Source organism: Chelmon rostratus, chromosome 13 (genome assembly GCF_017976325.1).
Source record: "Chelmon rostratus isolate fCheRos1 chromosome 13, fCheRos1.pri, whole genome shotgun sequence".
In the NCBI taxonomy this organism is placed as follows: domain Eukaryota; kingdom Metazoa; phylum Chordata; class Actinopteri; order Chaetodontiformes; family Chaetodontidae; genus Chelmon; species Chelmon rostratus.
Genome location: NC_055670.1, coordinates 7,360,225 through 7,379,223, shown reverse-complemented (window position 1 = coordinate 7,379,223; position 18,999 = coordinate 7,360,225). Strand labels below are relative to the sequence as shown.

The 18,999-nt window shown below is 42.6% G+C and overlaps 2 protein-coding genes across 3 annotated transcripts in view; one reads left to right on the top strand and one right to left on the bottom strand.

The window, feature by feature from the left end:
* itgbl1 (integrin, beta-like 1) overlaps window positions 1–12,016 on the top strand; it is a 44,206-nt gene extending 32,190 nt beyond the window's left edge. The window contains exons 9-11 of the mRNA XM_041950453.1: window positions 3,933–4,079; window positions 7,100–7,213; window positions 11,271–12,016. Of these exons, the coding sequence (XP_041806387.1) occupies window positions 3,933–4,079; window positions 7,100–7,213; window positions 11,271–11,359 (350 nt within the window). The 3' untranslated portion in view covers window positions 11,360–12,016. The remainder of the gene's footprint in view (window positions 1–3,932; window positions 4,080–7,099; window positions 7,214–11,270) is intronic.
* The window catches only part of fgf14 (fibroblast growth factor 14), a 99,157-nt gene continuing 91,983 nt past the window's right edge, over window positions 11,826–18,999 (bottom strand). For both annotated transcript variants that reach the window (XM_041950454.1, XM_041950455.1), the window contains exons 4-5: window positions 17,025–17,223; window positions 11,826–15,558 (exon numbers count right to left, since the gene is read on the bottom strand). In XM_041950454.1, the coding sequence (XP_041806388.1) occupies window positions 15,416–15,558; window positions 17,025–17,223 (342 nt within the window). In that variant the 3' untranslated portion in view covers window positions 11,826–15,415. The remainder of the gene's footprint in view (window positions 15,559–17,024; window positions 17,224–18,999) is intronic.

The following is an 18,999-nucleotide window of genomic DNA, read 5'->3' as shown; positions in this document are numbered from 1 at the left end:
GGGCTATCCAGAGACAATTCCTCACGAGGCGTCCGGGGAGAGCCTGTCTGAGCACCAAACACCAACGCAGTTACACACACACACACAGACATGCTGTCAGGCTGACAATTAAGTCTATATACACAGAGGCCCGGTGGAAGTTATTAGGAGCTCTCTAAACTAGGTGCTCGGAGTGGGGAGGGGGGATCGCACGGAAAGCAGCTTTATGGTGAGGTGAGCAGTGAGAAACTTCCCAATCCAGGGTGCAGTGCTGTGCCTTCTGTGTGCTGAAGTTCATTCACATCATATACAATAAATGGTAGAGACGGGACCGCTCGACCCCCATTGATTGTCAAAATTCATGTCATTGGACAACCCTAGATGGTCATATGACTGCAGAGCTGGTCATGTGAGGGTTAAAAATATGGTGCACTTAAAATATAGATCAATAGTCAATAAATCATGGTTTAACTACGTTGAAGAACTGAGGTTTTAATCTGTATTTCTGTCTCTTTTGTGTTATTAAGTGGCAAGTCTGATATACAGTAATCAGGGGTTTCAAAATATCGGAATATCACAGACATAATTATGACTTGGAGGTTGACAGGGATGATATTTAAAAGCCTGAAACTGGTTATTATGTAAAGCACCATTACTGTTTAGCCAGATCACTGCCTGATGGAGATCAAGGCTCTGCTCTCATGTCTCCAAGACCTGACTGGTCACAGCAGATAAAACAGAGCTCTAACTAATAACATTTATGATGGACTTTCTCTATTTATGTGCCCAGTAAGACAACTGAGTCACCACTTTGATGACCAAGATGAACACGACATCTATATAGACTGCAGCCATTATTCATGATGTGACTTACATATCATCCTGTGCTTTTCCTGCTATTACATATAAAAATGTGCTTGTGAAAAGTTTCCACTGACAAAGACTGACCGCTGGCACAGAGTAAATGTGGACTGTTGGGTACCTGGCTTATGCAGGCCTGAAGGACCATCTGTGTCCTAATTCAGGAACTGGTCCTCAAAGGATCCAGCGTCCAGGGTGACCCAGCTCATCCTCCCCAAAAGAGACGGTCCAGTCTCCACCTAAATAATGCTACATTTAGACACTTCTCGTTAATTGTTATCAACATCCAGTACCACATTTAGTACCAGTTAGAAACAACAAGTCAAATTCCTTGATACCCAAGTTTATAATATGATTCACCACATGAAACACGACTGGCTAACATTCAACATTTCCGTACAGGCGGACAAGACATATAACTTTAATTTCCCTGTAACACCCTGAGGTTTACAACACATCCAGACTGCAAACAAAACTAAACAGTGGGCACAAACCTCATGTCAGACAGAGGAAGGCTGTATTTCTCAGAACATTTCAAATCATCAGCTTTTTATAATGTATTTAGTCTTGACAAGTGAAACTACAAGCATAAAGGTCCCAAACTGGGACACAAGCTGCAAAAATCTGCATCTAATCAAGTACTTTTGAGTCATGAAAGCTTCATTTTGTTAAAAGAAGTGCAAAAATCTGCCTGTGCATTGCATGAATATTTCAACTTATTTCCGTTCGTTTTAAATATTAACGTTTATTTTTCTTAATTCTAACGCAGCTATGTATCTGCCTTGTTTAATGTTTCAAGATACAGACACAGTACATTCTTGCAACAAGTTTATCTTTACTGGAAAATGGAAAACACTTAAAAAAGTAAGGATGGTAGGACTCACATATAAACACAGAGTGAGTGCAGCAAAAGTGTGCACATCCAGGCAACCCTCTGCTGGGCTGCATACCAGATTGACGTCCACTTCGCTGTCCGTCTCTAAACGCTACAGTGCAATGCATGTGCTGTGAGAGGCAGGTGCAGGCTAATTGAATGAGGGCTAGGTTACCGTTCCTCCAAAGCAATTAACTGCTCTCGCAGGCTGGCTGATTGAGGCAGCCATGCGTGGCCTGCCATAGCTGCCACTCCGCTCCAGCTGAGACAAAAGCTAGGTAACTTTCATTTATAACCTCCCATCAGCACCGCCACTGCGCGCACACATCCTTGACACACCAGCCCCCCACCTCTACCGCTGATTGATTGAAAACAGCCAAAAAAAGAAAAAAGAAAAAGCTTCAGGAAGCGAAGTGAGGCAGGGGGTGATAGAGATTGAGAGATAGTGAGCAAAGACGGCCAATATTGATGCATTATCTATAGCTGTAGATAATAATAATCCATTGCAAGCTGTGTCCCTCAAGATACTGATTTCTTCCTTATCCATTTGTTCAGAGAAATCAATTAAAACACCAGTACAAAACTCAGCCGTTTAAAGGAACAGCTCAACATTTTGAGAGATACACTTGTTTTATTGCCAAGAGTTAAAATATACATGCAGCAGCCAGCATTTTATCAGCTTAAGCAAGGCTGGAAACAGGGGAGCCATTCCCACATGATGCGAGCACGGCCAGGAGTTCCATGTTCCCAGGGTCGTATGTGATCCCAGGGTCGGGGTTAGGGTTTTGACCTGAACACAACAGGAGGATTAGTGTGTGCTAACAGAGTATTGAGCTGGGCAACATAAGACTCTGGGAACATAGATACACTAGATAGGCAGGGGGAAACAGCTAGCCGGTCACCAGCACCTCTAAAGCTGGCTAATTAACGTCTTTATTTAATTTGTACTAAATCCAAAGTGTGAAAACAAAAGGATGTGGAGTCGCCACTGGATGCCCGTTAGAGGTGCTGGTAGCTAAGATTTTTAACCTCTGGACAAATCCAGGCTGCGTGTTTCCCCTTGCGTCCAGCCTTGCTAAGCTATGCTAATTGGCATCCATTTTTAAAATACAGATATCAGAGTATTGATCCTCTCATCCAACTCTTGGCAAGAAAGTAAAGTGTTCCCAAAAATGCAGCCCTTTAAAAAAACATCAATACATATGTGTCGGCATCTCTCAGAACAAATAGAATTGATTGAAAGGAATTGTTATTGCTATAAGATTTGGTGAAAAATACTCTGCATCTTAGGCAACAACACCAAACGCTGGTGTGCTGCTGTTGAATATTGCACATATACAGACACGTATACCTGTGTTAGTCCTGAGCTGAATGCGTGACTTTCAGAGGCCTTGAATCTCAGCTGAAAATCCAAATTGAATCGAACAGCTCATTGATTGAATCAATACAGCCCTCCATCAAACAATTTCCAGCGGCACAGTATGGATTCACAATGATGAAGATGATGGAAAAACGCTCTGCTCATTACCACCTCTTCAACCTGGCGTCTGTAACCAGATGTGAGCATAAAGGAATCAATCAATGATGCAACTGCCTCTGCATGATATGATTTGTATTGAAGTAAGCACATTGCGAGTGATCCAAGGGTTCTGTTGGAGATCAAGGGGGACATAAGTGAATGAGCGTGAATAAGCTTGTGTGTGTGTGTGTGTGTGTGTGTGTGTGTGTATGTGTGCTTGCTTGTTAAAACCACAGTCATGCTGTCGGCTATTAAGACATCGCAGCACCCAACTGCCTCTTTCTACCAATTAAACATCCCTGGTTTCTTGTGTGTGTGTGTTTGCCTGCCGTTGCCTTTCATTGTTTTTCATCTCTCTCTGAAGCACCGGAGATTTATTAAGGACAGGACAAGACCAGTGATGACAGTTCCTTTCATGTCCCCGGGGGAAATACAATAAGCCTGCTGCGTCTCTCCCGTCTTCCTGCGGCTCTGTCTCCTTGTTCTGCCTATTAATGTCAATGTCTGCTCCGTCAACTTTCTGTGCTCATATGCTTTATTGCTTTCTCTCTGCTCTCCAGTAGCACTTCTCTTGACCTTTCACTCTAGCTCTCAATGCTCTGTTTCATTTTTCCCCCCTTCTATTTGTACTATTTTCTCATGGCCGTGCTCCATATTCTGTCTCCTTTAAATGAAGGCCCTTCTGCCCTCCACCGCCAGGTCACGGTTACTGTTCGTGCGGACGCTGCATCTGCGAGGAGGGCTGGTTCGGGAAGCTGTGCCAGTTCCCCAGGTCTTGTGACATGAGCGACGCCCAGAGCAAGGAGCTTTGTGAGACCTCGGACGGAGTCATGTGCAGTGGAAAAGGTGAACAAGCTGCTTTTATATACTGCTCAATTCCTGCATTAAAATATTGCTGAAGTGAAAGAGAAAGTAAGTATTCTTAGCAAAATGTGTGTTAAAGTCAAAACACACACAAATAAAATGCTCTCTGAGTGTTATACTAATATACATCATATAATTAGATTACAATGACTTAATATGTAACTGCCATTTAGATAGATCTATGGATACATTTATCAAAGGTTTAACCCTTGAAACCCTTCAACTTTTTCAATGAATTCAAACCTGTAAAACTATAAATGATCCAAATCCAAATGAATGAGTTCTTGATGATGTTGAGTTGAGTTGCATAAAAAACTCTGACATGTGTTTAAGTTTTTTTTTTTTTTTTTCCATAGTGCTCCTACTGAGTTTTAATGTTCCTTTTTGACGTTTTTTTCTTTGGACGGGATCACAGAAAATGAGCAATTTCTAGTTTAATTTAGCTCTTTTACCGTTTTGACTAACTGTGGATAACAATTTCTGTCTCACTTTCTCTATCTGGAATTATGCCCAAAATGATGGATGAAAGACAAACAATACATGTTCAACGTATGACAATCTGACTGTCAGTTCTTTCATTTCTGAGACAGCTGACCATTCGTGTAAATTTGAGAAAAAAAAAATCCCTGCTCAAGGTTGTCTGACTCACTTGTTCTGGAGTTTTTGACGGCATCACGTGGTCTTCACCAGCAGTAACTGTAACTGTTCAGACTTTAATTGGTGGTGAGCTCCTTCAGCTTTTCTCTTCCTTGTACACTTTAAATTTGAAAAAATCCAGAAGGTGCAAGTGTGTGGAAATCCAGTTGAGGTCCTTTTGTCAGCTGCTGTTTCCAAGGTGAAGAATGAACTGTCAAGCTCAACAAAAAACATGTTTTAATTAGCAAAAAAAAAAAAAAAAATCATTCTATTTATCCTGGCACTAAGCTCATATTCACAAACTCATGAAACAGCTCAATCAAAACCCTCATATTGTATCATTTTGTGGGTTAAATAGACTCTAAAACCAAGCTCAGACAGAGGAGACAGGAGTAAGTTAAACAGTTTTAATGAATGTTCAGCAAGCAAACTGGTAATGAGTCTCAAAGATGAACAGAGTTCAATGGTGCAAAGTCCAAGAAGCTTCAGATCCGAGTTTCCAGGGAGAACAGACAGACGGGGTCTAGATAAAAGCAGGTGACTGGATTCACCTGAGCACAAACTCAGGGAAAAGGTCAGGGAACTGAGCACCGACAGATACTTAACAGACAGAGAGACGAGGCACATGAGAAGGTCTTTGTCGTTACCACACTGGTAGGCAGATGATTTGACGAACGCTGGATGAATCCCTGGGGATTATATACTGTGTAGTCATGATTGCTTCATTGAGCACACCTGTGCACACCTGTGCTCAATGAGAGAGGAGGCTGGCCCGACCTGTCGGCCACGCCCTGCAGCGATGCCACTTAACTAGACAGACGGGGTAGAGACAGACAAAAGACAAGAGGACGGGAAAACATAGGAGCACAAAAGGGGCTATCTACAGCAAGATTATGCCTTATCTTACTCTGTCTCTGATATGCAGTCATACTTTTTACAACCGAATATTGTAGCACAAAGTAATTAAACTGATAGCAATGCTTTACAACGGCTCTTACAAGATTAACATCAAATTTCCACTCTGAACCCTCAATTATGTTGCTCTGTCATAGGTTAATGCTTTCTTCTTTAATGATTAAAGTAATAAACTGGACCAGATTTACTTTTAGCCTTTACTTCATGTTATAATTAAACAGAATGCGATAAAGTGCTAATCCTTTCCTGACAAACACGATATATTTAATGGTTCACACAGATTTTTGTAAATATCTGCTTATTTTGAATTTGATGCAGCAACACAAGTTGGGACAGGAGCAACAAGAGACTGGGAAAGTTGTGGAACGCTCCAAAAACACCTGTTTGTAACATTCCACAGGTAAACAGGTTGATTGGTGACAGGTGATACTACTTTGTGAACACATGATTGTATAAAGGATGATACTTGATTGGATCAGGGTTGTGCATATATTGCCTCCTGCGGGGATGGAAGGCTTCACCTTTGAGGCATTTTCACTTTTTCTGGCATTTTATATTATTTGTAATAAGTAATGAAAATAAAATTGTCAGGTTAATTAAAGAAAAAATCATTAGCTGTATCCCCATGTAGCTGCCTGTCAGCTGTATCCTATACGTTTCTAATGTTCTGCTCATTGTCACTTCGTTGTATGTATCATTAGCTGACAAATGACAGCACACAACAGGATTCCCCGCCCGCGTAGCGTTGAATCCACAGAAAAAGATCGACTGCGGTGGGTCCGGCCCCGCAGAGCCGGGCGGGGTGTGAAGATGAAGACGAGCGTGTTCATTCTCCACGCTCCGCTACATTCAGACAGCAGAACTCTCTCCCCTCAGCTCCTCCCCTCATCTCACCTCTCTCTTATTTGCTTGCCTGTCTCTCCCGCTCCTCACAACGTCTGCCTCCACCTCTCGCAGTGAGCTCCTGTAACCCGCTGTATGTTGATAGAAATTGGGGAGATTGAAAACATGGTTGCTGGACCTCTGGGCCTGAGCATTGGGGAAAAAATGAAGCAGACGGCAGTAGATTTGTTTCCTACTACAAATCCTTAATACCTTATTATCCTGCTGCTGCCCTTCAGAAAGACAGGAATAGACACTGGTGAGGAAGAGACGAAGTTATAAGTGGGTGGATTGGTTTCCTGGTGGCAAAAGTATATTAGTAGTTGTTTCCCCAGGGAACATCTCATACCCAGCGCACACAACCCTATTAATCTTCTCTGTAAAATAAAGAATTTACAGTATGTAATACCAACAGTGTTTGTGGAAAAAACACAAGGGGACACTGTCATTGTTAGTCAGCCTGCATGAGGAAAATGTGATGTTAATTAACTGGTGTGTGTGTGTGTGTGTGTGTGTGTGTGTGTGTGTGTGTGTGTGTGTGTGTGTGTGTGTGTGTGTGTGTGTTGCAGGCTCCTGTCACTGTGGCAAATGTATCTGCTCTCCCCAGGACTGGTGGGTGTCTGGAGAGTACTGTGAGTGTGACGACCGAGAGTGTGACAAACATGACGGCCTCATCTGCACAGGTAGAGCAGGACACGCACGCACACACACACACACACAATGTTTACATCACTTCTGGGGACATGGCATAGACTTAATTTCATTTCCTGCAGACTTACCTGTACCATAACCATAGCCAGTACTCACCTATCCCTAACCCTTGCCCAAACCCTAAGCCAAGTCTTCAATCAATTATTTAAAGATTTACAATATGGTGACTTGCATTTTGTCCCCATAAGGAAAGCAAGTCCCCACAATGTGACTGTGTAAACAGATTTATGTCCCCACAACATGAGTAAAACACACACACACCAAAAAATCAAAGCACAGTCTGAAGCACGGGGGCAGCAGCAGACCAACCAGAGTGTTAATGAGTTGCTTCACAGGATAAGATGGATAACACTATCTAAAACATTTTTCTTTTCTTTGAAAAAAAAAAAAAAAAACTCTTGATTTTTCATTAAATGTCACTTAGAAGTCCCTGACACTGTGGACATCTGTCAGCTGAGTTTTGATGCCAAAGAATATGTGCAAAGTGAATTCCTAGACTTCTGCAGAGTGTGCAGACTTCACCTACCTTTGCTATATGTCAGTATGCACACACACACACACACATTAGAAGTCTTTATGTGTCCAAAACCAAAACTCGACATGCATGAATTAATTTTCAAGAACCAGAGACCTGAGCACAGTCAGACCTGATCCAAATAGACCAGAGAAAAATTAGGTCCAATTCAAAATGCAGTTGACCCGGACTGACCCTGACAGAGAAAGAACAGCAACAGCTCAGCAGCATGATGCTCAGTGAACATGCAGCTGAAAACAACAATATGATCAGAACTGGTTGATATGCTTCAATGACAAATTTATGGAAAGTTCTGTTTCAGCTTCTGTACTAACAGAGAAACACTCTGTAACAAACGGGGCAGTCCAACTTGTCGGGGGGGACGATCATTTTTTATTAAACTTCTTATCTGTGCATCAAATTTCAGCAAATATTTCTTGTCATTTAATAGCAACATTGTAAAGTAACTAAGTACTTTAGTGTGGGTTTTATTCAACTTTATGCTTTATTTTTCTTTCATGTTATTTTTAATATATCAGACAGATGTATTCTATTGTAGTTAGTTTTCACCTCAAGATTTATCATAGAGAACATGTGATCAAATTATAAATTAATAGATTCACCAACAACAACAATAGTAAACTACTGCTTACATATAAATGTGCCAATAATAATGATCCAGTAATATAATAACACTGACAGGGACCATTCTGCAAAATGAGTTCTTTTACTTTTCATTCTTTAAGCACATTTTGTTACTAATGCTTTTGTACTGTTACTTAAAAGTACAGAAGTACACACTGACGTGAACGGCTATGGTTGTGGGTCACAGAACAGGAAAATGAAGTGAGACGAGACTCACACACAGACATTTTTCTCTCTGTAGCCGTTTATCCACAGGAGCCGTCTTCTCCCCGCTGATAATGGAAATCTCAGTACATGTTTACAGAATTATTTTTGCCCTGGGGCCTGTCAAAATCTGGACAGCTGTTCAGAAGTGTTTCTCATCATGACTCCATGACTCCAAATGTCAGCCTTAATGTCATTCGAATGAGCATCAGTGGTTCCAGATGCAGACACACGTTGCTTAAAAATGGTGGAAAACTGGGAGGAAATGAAGAAAATGTATTGAAATGTGCCTGATTACCATATTACAGGCTGCAGTTGATTCATTTCATTTCATGGACCCTTCAAAGCTGTAGATTGTCATTACGCAAACAACATGATGAGTGATGTGGAAAAATTAGCGTATTAGGAATGCTTGCTGGTTAATTTCATGCACTGAATATGATAATTTCAGCCTCCATTTTCAGAAAAGAGACAAAAAGGTCTGTTTGTCTGCCTGCAACACAGGTACAAGTGTAAAAACAAATATATTGCAACATTTTGTCACTGCGCAACACATCTTATCTGGGGCATCTTCATCAAATTGTATAAATCGCTTTTCCATCAGAACTATTGCAGGTTTTAGTATCAGCAATACAGCAACCAAATAGTCTTCTGGCTTGAGTGAATTCCCATTTAAAACAAACACTGTTTCCTCCAAATGTTGAAGTTTATACTCAGGAGAGCATGAAACACAGAGCCTGGTGGTCCCATTCTTTATTTTTCTTCATGTCAGTTAAGTCCCATGAAAACACCAAGAGTAATAACAAACTGATCCTACAAGACAGTATTATCCACAGCCTGATGTGCCTTATTCCTCTGCGCCATAGAGCTCCATTGTTGTCAGAACCTGCAGTATTAAAAACACACAAGTGAGCCACGCCGCTGCAGTGAGCGACACGTTTCACCGTTACCACAAAAGAACTATTTAGATGTTTAAGTAAAAATAGCATAAATAACGTTTAAAATATAACACAGTAAAACAGATTTAACAGCAAAAGCTCTTTAGACTAAAACAAGTTTAGGTACTCTTCTCTCTCATAGCACATTACTATATATTGCAATATTAGATAACTTACTACTTCTTTTTGTTGGTGTAGCTGGCAGAGGCGAAACTACTATTAATAGATTACATGCTGTTCAATCTGTAACAATACATCATCTGCTATAAACTGATCACAGATTGCATGTGACAGATCTCTGCAAAGTAACCAGAACAATACCTGCAAAAAACTGAAATGCAGTAAGATGGAATATTTCCCTTTGGAATGTAGTGGAATGGAAATATAAAGAAGCATAAAACTGAAATACTCAGGTACAAGTATCTTAAAATTATACTTCAGTACAGCAGTTGAGTAAATGTACTTAGTTACATTCCTAAACTGGCTGTAAGCACTCATTGGTGCACCAAATGGTTATTGATCCGCGGATGAAAACAGTCCCCAACACATGCACGATTTACTTCTGTTTGTGTAGCATTTTGCTCAACACTTGCCAGCTGGTTTAGGAAATTATTTAAAATAACAAAATGAACTCTATTTGAAAAATATGTCCATCTGTAGTGGATGTGCACAGGCTCGTGGTTGAGAAGAAGAAGAGGAAGCAGGAAAGTTTTGAGCGACAGATTAAGGCATTGTTGGTTTTGGTCTTTTCAGGGGATTTATTGACAATAAGAAGAGTAAGGCCAGCCTCATCCTTTAATCAGGAGAAGGTCTGTCTAGTCTACAACCTGGATTCAGCAGATCAGCGAGCAGCTCAGCCATTTCTGTGAGAGACCACTCCTCAAGCTCACTCCCTTCATGCGACATCGTCCCTTTCCATCACAACTTTTTATTCTTCTTCTCATCTACTTACCCATCTCTTCTGGTTTGTCACCTTGCTTTCATTGCTCTTCCCTCAGACTCCTCGCTCCTCTCCCACAGTGATATTTTGCAGCAGGCATGTCTTTTCGGCTGTGTGACAGGAGGCCAGCAGGAGGAGTCCTCCTAACCTCGCCATCCTCTGTCTAACAGCTCAGGGAGCTTGTGAGAGCACTGACTGGATTGTAACACAGCAGGATTACACACTCTGGGTGTCGTCATAGCTAAATGAAAAAAGCTTTAATGGCTAAATGAAAAAGCAGGTTGTTAGTCGGTGCATCTTAAAACAGCCAGAACCATCCTAGGGAAAAGTTGCTTGTGTTGTGGTTCACTCCTCCACCCACCTCAACCTCTGTTCTCTTCACCCCCAACTCTTTTGACAGTAATAGTTCTTCCTCTGCTACTGAACATTAAATAAAGCAAGTGTGTTGTAAGTGTCTGGAGAGGACGCTCTGACTTTACTGTGTCACCACCACTGTTTAATAAAAGACTAGTCAGATTTTGGAATATCTGAGCTTTGAACAAATGTGCTGAATATCTAAAGCAGAAAGGCTTTTCACTCTTAATTAAACCAGTTTTCTTCCTCTGCTGTGTGGGCATAAGCGGCGGAAAACAGCGAAACCGTCCTGAGCTGCGTAGTCAGCCTCCGTCCCCATCCCCCGCCTGAGCTGCACCCAGAGAAGCAGGGTGTGAAAAGAGGAACCTTGTTAAAGGTCAGCCGCGATAGCACAGCTCTTAATTCACAGCTTTTCTTCTCACGTCTCCTCACAGGGAATGGGTTGTGCAATTGTGGCAACTGTGAGTGCTGGGACGGCTGGACAGGGAACGCTTGCGAAATCTGGGTGGGAGCAGAGTACTGAGGAGGAGGAGAGGACACTGGTGTTAGAGACAGGAGGCCTGGCTGCCCCGAGCGACTCGAGCACCACCGGCGGGCACCGCCGGGCCGGTAAAACGTCGCAGCCTGGAAAACCACGGGAGGAGGGAGGAGACGAAACCACACATGGATGTAATTCTGCATATCGTTCACAGCATTCGCTCTTTTATTGTACTGGTTACAAATTAATCTTATAAAACTGGGTGTTGTAGGTGTAAAAGAGACATGAACATATTACCATGTAAACACTTGTTTCCAGAACAGTGTTATGTATAATTTTTTTTATAATGTAGGAACAATTACATATTCCAGATGGCTATGATAACATATTGGAAAGAATTATTAGGGTGACATTTTTGCAATTTGTTTGATGATGTAGGTCTGTTTTTATCTGGCACAAAGTGGTGTGTTGCTCCAAAACTGGACTGAAAGTTCACTCGAGGCAGTTACTGTTTGAGGTTTTTATTTCTTTTTAATAATAAAACATTAAATGTGCCGCATGACACAACATTTTGCATGGAAAACAATGCGAAGACCTTAATCATACATGGTTACAAATTTGTTATAACATGACATAACTCCAATGGGCATACTTGCAATGGTATATATATATTTTTTTTGAAAATAAATCATTTTAACAGTGCCTATTCTTCTCCACCGGGAAATCAAACCAAAACAACCCGCCGTGAAACCCACGCCGCACCGGAGGTACGCGATGGACATTTCGCACTCAGCTCATACTCGTGATAAGGTTAAATTCTAAGTGGAGGAAACAAAGAGAGGGCATACATAGTTCAGTTGTGGCATGCTGGATGTCCATGTCACTTCAAAAGGTGGCATCAGGGGATGAGAGCTGCATTGACACAAGAGCTCAGTCACCACTTGAAAAGAGGACCGATAAGAAGTCACAAAGAAAATTTAATGTAAATTCTACTTTGGCCTTTTTCATGCTTAAACTAGCCAACCCCTCTGTTTTCATTGTCCCATCAAAAAATGACAGGTGCAATAATATACTGCACACTATATTGCATTAAGTATGTTACTGACATTACAGTACACCTTTATATAAATATTTTATTCAATATGTTGTATATGTGTATACAACAAACACAAACTGTATAGTGTAGACAAACTCGTTGCATATATGTATGTAAAATTAGCGGTACATACCAACAGTTCTTGATAGACATAGCCTACTACATGCAGTTCATCAATGCCATCCTCTCCCCATGCAACAGATGGGACAACGTACAAAATAAGAGGTCGAGAACAGAAGCAACGGAGGAACTAAGTTCGCTAGAATATTCTTGTAACACGTCTGAAGAGAGGGGGGAGAAAGCAAAAGTGATCGGGATCAGGGGACGACATCACGCGCGACCCGTATACGAGAGAAAATGAGGACGAACAGAAGCAAAACCGAACCGAAACGTGGTTGCGGAGATCCAAACAGATGTACATTTACACACCGGTCATTTACAAAAATAAAGTCAGCCTTGGAGGAGCCAGTTCACTGGACTGCAGGGCTGGAGCAGCAGCCAGCCCAGCATGTAGAGTTTGTAAGAGTGGAGGATGATTGGCTGTGATGAGGACAGAACATCGGCCCCAAATACAACTACAGTGGTTTCCAGCTCCCGTATGTGTGTGTGTGTGTGTGTATAGTACGCCATTTTTGTTACAGCATTAACAGCTTTGTACAGACAAATATTGACTTCTAACTAATGTGCTTTGATGTGCTGTGATAAGAAATGGTCACGGGTAATCCCAATGAACTAAAAATTATATTTACCAAATCAATTTCTCTATATAGTTGCAGTTTCAGCAGCACACAGCAGCGACAATCTACTTAATATTCTAAATCTTATCCGACAAAACTATTAGGAAAAAATCATTAAAAGCAAGACAAACGTTATAGGTTGTTTGATCAGGTAGAGCTTCGATAAACCGCTAACAGTCGTGATGAGAATGCGAAACGGAAAGTGCGGTGGGTTACCTTTAGGTTAGCAGTGAGTGTGCTGCAGCCTACAACATGCCCATTCAACTCCCCCACCGGACGTCGGCGCTCTTCAGCTTACCCGGAGCGAAGAGCGATACCCATACCTTGTTCCTTATAGAAAATACATGCAGGTGATTAATTCAAGGTATACGTACTTCTCCAAAAATGACATCAGTCGAGACTTTTGTGGGGGTCTGAGCGGAGTCGACTCTTTTCCGACAGGACAAATGCTATCACAGTGAAAGCTTCGATGGATCAGAATCAGAGCGAGAGAGACAGAGAAAGGGAATCGGGGTTGGGTTTCTTTTCGAAAGAATCAGTTCTTCTTGGGATGAAAAAAGACTTTGGTCATTTCAGAATGAATACATCTGAGTGTGGCTTTTCGATGGATAATGCTACGTGTCCTCTACATGGATGTATCGGGTGGGTGAGGCACCTTTGGCCCAGTGGGGACTGGGAACCTGTTTTTGCATGCCGGGAATCAAGGTCCAAACAGGCACGTGATAGGCCAAGATGATCAGTACTGGACTCTGCATGCTGAGCTAGGAGACAAATCCTCTCATAATAATAATAATCATAATAATCATAATAATATCTAGTCATTTAAAAAGTTTTCAATAGTCATTTTCCCTAAGATTTATACAGTGAAAATGTTACAATACAAGCCATCTCTTGTATAACTGCTGCAAGAAGAGAGAACACAATATTAACCTTGCCCATGCTTTAGTTTGCCGAACCAAATAGGGATGCAGCCAGTATAAATGTCGCCTACTGGTTTTCAGCCATGTTGTTTTCTGGCTTTAAGTAGACGCTGCCGTAAGATGGCTGCCAGTGCTGCAGTTATAGACCATCTGGGTCAAAGCCACAAGCCTTGCCTCGTAGTCCAAAGAAGTCAGTGAGTGAGGGACAGAGGCCTACAAGGCCTAGAGATATTCCTAGAGCCCACGCTCTGAAATAAGATTAAAGAAAAATAGACTTCAGGTTTTCTATTTACCAGAGAAGGCGGACTGAACCGCTGGTGGGACTTAGATAGTGATATGTATACATCATTCCTTTCAGCGCTCTGCCACCCACACACACATCTGTTTATAAATGTGTGTGTGTGTGTGTGTTTGTATGTGTGTAGGGAGCTCCTCGCATTGATTGCAGTGGCGGTAATTAGCACTTCATCAACTATGATTGCAGGAGCTATCTGCCAGTCTCCAGTGTGTTTTTATCAGCTGTAAAAAGCAACATCTCGGGTTTTTTTCCCCCCCACAAACTTTGTATGCCTGTTCGTAAGTGTGTGTGTGCGTGTGTGTGTGCATGTTGTAGGCAAGAAGAAAATTTGGATAGTTTTTTTTTTAATATATGTTTGTTTTTTATGCCACATCTGTGTGAATGTGTTTCTTAGAAAATCACACAACTCCCTTGCAAAATGTTTTTATCTTTTCTAGGTTACTTGACAAAGAGAAAAGTGTGTGACTAGAGATAGAAAGAGAGGGAGAGGGGAACATACTCGTAAAAAATAGAGGACGACAGTCCAAATATTTACTCTATCTATACAGTCTCTATCCCAGAACATAGCTGGTGAACTGTGGTATAGAAAATAGATCTGAAGGTACGCAGACTCTGCTGCGACAGGGCATCGTAGAGAGGGGGGAGGTTTCTTGGATGAACCGTCAGCAAGCAAAGTACCACGAGCGTGGCTGTGAAACACGCGTTATTCACATGAATTCTCACAGTTTCAGAGGAATCTGAAGGCATTCCATGATAAGAGGTCCTCTTCCTTCCTGTGCTGGAGGGACTCAGTCGCCGCGGAATCCATCCGTCCGTGTGGAGACGGGTGGAGACAGGTGGAGACGGGGAGGACTGAGGCAGAGGGCGAGGAAGGTGGAGCGAGAGAAGAAAGGAAGGGAGGGAGGTTCGCCTGGATCTGATCCACAGAAGAAAGAGGGTCTGGAGTCTAGTCAGGGGGACGGGGAGAGGGGGGGGGGCCCTGCCTCTGTCACATTCCCTCCCCTCTCCACACACACACACACACACACTGGGCACTCGTCAGGTGTGTGGCTATGTGGCGGGCTTGTCGGGCTTGCTGACAGGTTTACCTCCGTTCATCACCGCCGGCTCACTTGTGCTTTTACTAGGAGGTACCGCCGCCTTGGGCACCGTCTCTCCAACATCATGCAACGATGGCTCTCTGTACATGGCGACTGGAGGAGCAGAGAGACGAGAGGAAAGCTGTTAGCAACAACAACAAAAAAAACCCTCCAAACCTACAATAAAGACATTCTGCAATTTACAGACATAAAAAAAGCTGGTATATTCTTTGCCTATGAGCGTCTCCCTCAAGGCTGATTCTGAATCTGAGCACATTCTTTTCAACAAAAAAACATAAAGTGTCTCATCATCCTCCACTTTATACCCACTAGACTACAGCTGTATTGCTGTCTTGACAGGACACTTCAACTTGATTCCATGTTTAAATGACGGGAGGCAATCAGGCCAGTGGCTGACGAGAGTGACGGTGGCATCTGCTGGACTATCAACATTTCAGACTGCACTCACAGAGCTCTCCCGCTTCCTGCGCCGCGTGCTTACAGCAGCAAAACACCGGATCAGCACATGAATACAAAAATATGTCCAACGGATATTTCACACAGTTGCACCATTGCCAAGGATGGGAGCGTGTTTTATCGTATGGGACGCCTGCCCTGTAATGCAGCGACGGTAATCGAGCCTCGTTGTTTTCAGATTCTGATCCAAATATATTCAGATTTTTTTCTGTCTCCACCGAAACGCTGTGTTTCCCGCTGCAGAAGCCGTCGTTTACAGTAGCAAGGTCTCCTGCGGTGGTGAAAGCTGAAAAACTGCCTCAGGTGCTAAAAAGTAAAGAGAAAATGGGGAAATGCTAATTATGCCCCTTGAGTCCCTCTACATTAGTAAAAACAAAACAGATAGCTTTTTTTTAATCTGACTTTCACCTTTATTTTAAAGGTCAGCTCACCCACATTGAATTATTTAAAAATGCAAGAGGAAACTGCCCAAACAGATTCAGCTTCAGTTTGCCTATAATATGAGAAACCTGTCTGTGAGAGTCCCGCTGCCTCCCCAGCACGGTGGCTGTGCCCAGCCTTCAGAGGTGGGTATCGCCAAACGTCTGCACACAAAAGTGAAGCATTTCCCATTTTGTGATTTGGGTGAGCTGACCCTTTCAACGATGAAACTGTGGCCAAATCCCTACTGTGTGAGTTCATCTCTCAATTCATTCCCACCTCCGCAGCACCTGTGTCTGCGGCGCTCGGCCCTCGTGGCCATTGGTTCCTGCCCGCGTCCGCTTTGATTTTTAAAAGGGGGCCGGTCGTTTCCTGAAACAGCTGGGCAATGGGGCTTTCGGGAAGTGACACTCAAACCGGAGAAGTGGCGCATTCATCAGGGACTATTTACCCACCCACTGGTGAGTTTTCATGAACACAATGTGGCTGCACAGAGAATAAATGATGTTGGTTGGTTTTGTTGATTTCATGTAAACAACAAAAAGAAAAACAGAATATCACCACACCTTGATATAATGAAAAGAACGCTCTAGATGACAGCCAGAAGTAAACCCTAACTCTAACCCTCAGTGCAGTCTTACAGGATTTGATCTCACTCGCTCAGAATTTATTACAGTACGTACCTTCTAATGGCTTGGGCAGGAAGTGAGCAGCTGGTTTTGTTTTTTTCACTCGGTTCCCCTTCATGGCTTGGCCCTCTTTATTGAGCCCTAGGAACCAAGCCCTCCCCGACTCCTGTTGTCTGTACAACATGGACGAGTAGATCACATAGTAGTTCTCGAACACCGACTCTTTGAACTTGCACTCCGCTGTAAAGAGTTCCTGCAGAGAGGGACACAAGCGCCAGACAGATTGTAAGAACAGGGTCTTTCAAACCAAAAACAATACAGAGGAGATTTCATTTGAATATAACAAGTGGAAGACGTTCCAGTGGACTCTAATTAATAATTCATGGTTCATATTATATAAGAATGAAACAGAGCTGTCAGATTCGTAATTTACATCTCAACTTTTATGGAGGTCCCCGGGACAAACGGCACCTTAATCCCACGCTCACAATGTGTAGAATAATGTTATGGCGGGCACAAAAAGTGCCTCGCCAGGTGAAATGGATTTCATACCTCCACCTGTCGTGAAAAGGATGAGCGCTGCAGAGTCTATCTGGCTATAATCAGGCCTGATTCAAGCCGAGCCTAATGACCTGCTCTGATGAAATGCAACTCTCACTCTCTCCTTGGCCGTAACCTTGACATCAGGTGTAGGAGCACTCGTTTAGTCAATTAGCTCATGTTCCCGGCAGAAAGTATATATTGTTTGGCATTGACCCCAGCACCTCGGCGCTGGAAATATCAGCACTCCCCGCCCCCTCCCAGATGTCTTGCCAGACACTCCTGGCTTGTTCCTCAATTTTTCCTAATTGGTAAAACCCGAAGGGAATCATTCTTCCCCAATACTATTTCTTCTATTAGCAATTTGTCTTTGACTGCCATCTGAACTTTGTACGAATAATGATAGAACTAATCAAGTGACTCCTCCATCCTTTACACCTCAATCTGGCAATGACGAATGAACACCGACGCACCACATCTCTCTCTGCCGTTGCCCATTCATCTCCAACCAGAAGGGTAATAAAAAGCGTTTCCACCGCCCTGCCAGGCTAAAAATAAAGGCATTCATCGAGGTGTATTAATCAAGGCGCACTCATCACAATGGAGAGTTTCGCCACATCTGTTTTGGGCAACTCACACTGAGCTGGCTCAAAGAACTGCTGAGAGTATATAAAAAAAGTCCTCTGACACATCCCGAACTGCTGCGGTTCTCAATGTCAAGGTCTGGAGGCATCATACTCATCAAACACACACAGCATTATCAAACAGGGTCTCCGATAATTAAAAAAAAAGCCCTTGGAATTTCTGTCTATAGGATGTGTTTGAATGAATGTGAAAGAAGTGCTGTGCCGTTGTCTTAAACTCATCTCCCGAAACTAACAAGAGTGTAGAGGCGTGTTAGCAATCACAGTGTTGCTTTGTGCCACAATGGCAACGTTAACATGCTAATGTTTAGCTGGTACAATGTTTACCATGTTCACGTTTGCTAATTAGCATTAAACACAAAGTCCAGCTGAGGCCAATGGGAAGGTTATTAGTTTTGCAGGTATTTGGTCATAAATCAAACTAGACCCCAAGTTATTAGAATTTATCCTGAGAGGGGCATAAATGTCTGTATCAATCCATCTATTGGATGTCAAGATATTTCACCAGATAAGAAGTAAAAACTTGCTGTTGGGGGCACTAGATGAAAAGTCAGGGGATCACCACAGTGAATAGGATTCATCCTCTGGGCACCATGAATGTGCGACTGACTGGCATTGCCATCTCTTTCATGTTATTTTAATTCTCAATAACAGTTCCACCATGTTTCACCTGACTTTGACGTTACAGCTATTATAGCGAGGCTTTCTCTTTACACTGTAGCTGCACAGGGCGTTGTTTATGGGCTGAACGTTCAGTTTTGAACACAGGACACACCATGCCACGATTATGGTGCAATTAGCCCTTTGGTGAATTACTCCTGTCAGTGCTCATCCTCCAGACAGCA